The sequence below is a fragment of the Capsicum annuum genome, chromosome 2 (genome assembly GCF_002878395.1).
Source record: "Capsicum annuum cultivar UCD-10X-F1 chromosome 2, UCD10Xv1.1, whole genome shotgun sequence".
In the NCBI taxonomy this organism is placed as follows: Eukaryota; Viridiplantae; Streptophyta; class Magnoliopsida; order Solanales; family Solanaceae; genus Capsicum; species Capsicum annuum.
In genome coordinates, this window is record NC_061112.1 from 21218861 (window position 1) to 21223420 (window position 4560).

At 34.1% G+C, this 4560-nt stretch overlaps 1 protein-coding gene across 1 annotated transcript; it reads right to left on the reverse strand.

The window, feature by feature from the left end:
• Positions 1-669: 669 nt before the first annotated feature.
• LOC107858613 (uncharacterized protein C594.04c) lies at positions 670-3882 on the reverse strand. Its single transcript, XM_016703342.2, has 3 exons — positions 3524-3882; positions 2256-2519; positions 670-1234 (listed from the first exon to the last, which is right to left on the reverse strand). The coding sequence occupies exons 1-3, from the start codon at positions 3737-3739 to the stop codon at positions 758-760; spliced, it is 957 nt and encodes a 318-aa protein (XP_016558828.1). The 5' UTR covers positions 3740-3882; the 3' UTR covers positions 670-757.
• Positions 3883-4560: the final 678 nt, after the last annotated feature.

Below are 4560 nucleotides of genomic sequence, written 5' to 3' on the forward strand. Positions count from 1 at the left end.
GATTTTGATCTTTTTATGAATATCCCATGAATTTATGAGATTTGGAGATCTTGATTTTTTTATGAATATCCCATGAATTTATTGGGACTTTGGAGATGCCTCTTTAAAGCGATATTTGACCCTTTTATATAGGTGTAATTTAGGCTTAGGATAGAGTAGTCACCAACCTAGATTTAGGGTAAAGTAGCCCTCAAGAACTCTAACAAAAATTGAAGCAAAATTTCAATGTCTATGGTATATTATTCCCTTGTTGCTATTCTAACCAGAGTACATAAATATTCATTTATTTGTATGTCAAGCTTACTAACAGTTGCAGATTTTATGAAAAAGAAATACGTCTTGAATTGAGAAATAACACCAGCAAGTATAGTTAGCAAGAAATGGGTACATTTCTCAATTCTATGCTGGACTAAACTCCAAGTGAATCGAGATGACAGTTTAAATTAACGTGCAAAAATATATTCAAGTAATAAGGTTGTTGCTTTTGTCTATTCTTGGAATTCGTTTCAACATATTATGCCTGTTGAGATATCTGGATTGAGTTGGTCTGATTTCTTCCAACCTTCTTACACGTATCATGCATGTTTCAGACTATTAGATGAGTGACAAGAAGATTGCAAATTTCCAAGGGAGACAAGCGCAAGCAAATGAATTATACAAGACACATAATTAAAAAGCACATTAGTAGATTATTTATTCAATAGTTATCGTCGTGGACATTTATAAAGGAAGACGCCAAACAGATCAAAAAATAGACTCAAGTTTCCTTATCTTTTCCTTTTGCAGATGACTTGAACCATGGTATCCACACAGATGTTGTCCTCTGGTAGAGCTTGTATGCTTCAGCTCTGTAGGCTGGTTTAAGCATCTTATTCTCAACAAGCACAGTGACATGTGCAAGACACATGCTATTAACGAGTGCACCGCCAAAAGTCCAAGCCTGACCCAAGTTCCAGGCAAATAGGACGAGTCCCCACCACCATAACTGCTCCCCAAAATAGTTTGGATGTCGTGAATACCTCCAGAGGCCTTCATCAAGATTCGGAACCATGGGCTCGCCAAGCTCTTTTAGTTTCTGATTTCTGCTCACAAAATTGTAGAGCTGTGTGTCTGCATAATACGCAATTATTATGGCCGAGAAGCAGATGAATACGGCAATGGAATCCCAGATATTCCATGGCTTGTCTTCAGAATGGACAACATACATAGGCAGGCATATACCCATCAGAAAAACCTGCAAAATCATGTCAAAGAACAAAAATAAATAACACCATAAAGGATAATACAGGAGTCATGAGTGTTTCTGTGTTCCCCCAAGCTGACCAACTGCAAATTCAATTAGTCACATTTCGAGATATTACAGCAACCACACTTGATTTATACAATTAATTCAAACAAGAAATTACGTTGGTTGACAAAAAGGTCTTGGAAAGCTGTTGGTAATGCTTGGTAAAGGCCAAGGAAGTTGGTCCTTCAGTGAAAATGTGGCATGGTATGATCTTTACCAGTTCCATGCTTTGAGCAAACAATATTTTGTTTACTAATTAAAGTGCGCTCTACTTATGAAATAGTTGACCATTTTGCATCAGAGAATTGCCTTATAAAAACATAAATTGGCTGAATAATTCATAGAACCTTGTGTTTGGTATCAACGGTAGAGATGCTATCATCTGAACCACAGAAACTTCGAGGGTAGAACTCAGAATGCATGTCTTGTTTATGGCTGGATTGAGCAGCAGAGCACACTTGAAGACAACACAACAAATCTACGAAAGCAATTAGGTTTGCTATATCCAGCTGAAGGAAAATTCTAAAATAAGCAATATTACTGTGCTTTAAAATCAGACAATAAATCCTTTCTCTAGTTAGCAATGTGGGTTCAGTCCCCGAGAATTTTTATGAATGGGACTCTTCTCATTGCATAAAAAATACTACAGAAAGAAGTCTAACATCAAGTGAAGTAGCATAAAATGATCATTTATGCTTTTCTAATACCTTCTAAACAAAGTCCTCAACTCTGAATGAATAATTCACTGATAAATTACGTGCTCCATTTTTCAACAAATTGATGATTTTCTTGCTGATTTGTTGTCTATTGGCTTAAGCCACTTCTAGACATGAGTCATGACCATTATGCATTCTTACGATCACAATATAACACCAATCAATAATGACAAGTACGTAAAATATAAGCTACAGAAAAGAAACAAAGTACTGAATTCATTAGGGCATTAATCAAGAAGATAAAGAATCACCTGCTGAGAGACATAAACAACAAAGAAAGAGATCCACCACCAGTTCTTGGGGAATTGGTGGCTGATATCTGTAAATCTCCAATCTTGCCTATGTCCCCATTGCCAATTCTCACGCCGGAAGTAGTTATGAGTAAGTCTTATACTCCAAATCCAAGTTAAAAGTATAACCACACTGGACCTCCACACGTTATACTGTGCCATCGGATGATTTGCATAGAAATGCACTAGCATTATTGGAATCACAGTCCAGTACAAATCTATCATCTGAAAAATCAAATTCCAACAATAACCCAATTCATCAAATCAATCAAAAATCACAAATTTACGCAAAATATTACTCCCTCTTTTTCACTTCAGTTATCCAAAGCTGAATTGATGGTCAACTAGGCCCATTTCTTAGACTAATTTTTGACTTTATTCTTCAGAACCAAAAAAAATAACAGTACTCTTGTTAAAATAGAATACAAGCACTACAAACGGAATAAGTTTTTGCTTAAAGTGATAAAGTAACTTTATAAATTTAACTGCAAAAATCAACTTAGCCTAGTAAATTGGAAGGCAGAATACATAAATAGACACTCAAAAAACTTGGCCTCAACTAGAATGTAAGCACTCCAACTTTGAGAGTGCACATTTAGAAAATCTCAACTTGGTCTCAACTGGCAACTAAACACTCCAGTTCATCTCCATCGTGTCCAGTGGACACCTGCACTTGCACTGACATGGGACATAAATTTTGGAGGTACCTAAATGATCATTTTATAAGATGGAGTGATCAACTTATACAATGGGGATCAGTTGAGTTGTCTAGATGTGTATACCTAAATTTGGAGTGCTTAATTGACACCAGAGGCCAAGTTTGTATTATGCCAAATTTGAAATGCAAATCTATCATCTAATTACGACTTTTCAACAAAACCTCAAATCAAATCTAACAAAGAAAATCATCACTTATATACCCACACACATGATGTTGCCGTAACACATAAATTTTGGAGTTAGTGTAAAAGATATCATTTTGTAAGTTGGAGTGTTTGTAAGTTGGAGTGTTCAACTGAAATAGTGAAAAGGAGTTGAGTTGTCTAGTATAGTCAAAGTTGGCATGATTAGCTGCGAGCTGACCCCAAGTTTGAGTGTTTGCTTACCTATTATGCCAAATTTGAAATACACACATTTAAACAAAAATCCCAAATCAAATCTAACGAAAAATCACCATTGAAATTGGTTAATGCCCAAAAAAAAAATAAAAAATTAAAATACAGAGTTACCCAGTGATTAGATTGCAGAAGACCAATGACCCAAAAGAGGAGATTGACATTGAGGAAAAACAAGAGATTAGCAAATAAAAGAGGGTGATGGTAGCACCAATTGTAGAGTGGGTGATGTTCATGGTAATGGTGAAGGAAAGATAAGTAGAAGAGGAAAGAGGGAAGTGGAACAAGAAAAGCAATGAAGGCATTCTTGAAATTGCTATGAGTAGCCATGCTCAGAAGCAGCTACGAGGGAAGCTACTATAGCTGCATAACTTTTATTGGGGCTTTGGGCGGAGAAACATGAGAAAATTGCGTGGAAAGCTAAATTAAATTAGAAATGACCACAACTTTTATTCGTTAACTTTTTAAAATTCACTAGTTAAGGTGTACATCTCACTTTAATAAGTTTAAAAGTTACACAAAATAAAAATAAATATAATAATTAAATTTAACATTTTTTAAACATATAAAAATTGAGAAATTTTTTAATTTGTTATATAAAAGTTGTAAATATCTAAGAAATAAATTAGGAAGATGAAATACATTATTAACCCTTAAATTATAATTGGTGCCTCAGTAAGCCGATAATTAGTGTTTGATAATTCATAAAGTTGCATAATTTGACTTGATTCCATCCTAGAAGTATAAAAATTGACCGGTAGATTTCATGTCACTTCAATTCCTCTTCTTGATCAAATAGTCGGTATCTCTTTTCTACCGCTCCAAATATTATGCTTTTTCTAAATCACCTTCGATTGTTTTAGCTCTTGGATTCTTCAGCATACCTTGATAACCTACGCCACGGTAAGCAAACAATATTGCTGCCAAAATATAACTTAAATAAAATTAGAAATTCTTGTCTATTTAAGATTAAATTGTAATTGATTTAAAAGTGTTGAATGGTATGATTTCTTACCTAGATTAAATAGAGGTTTTAATTAATTTTAAAGAACTAAATAGTAAATAATAATCGAATAATTATTTAAGAAAAATAGTGAAAATATGATTTTGTCTATTGCATAGTTTTGTAATGAAGGACAAAAAGTTTAAAG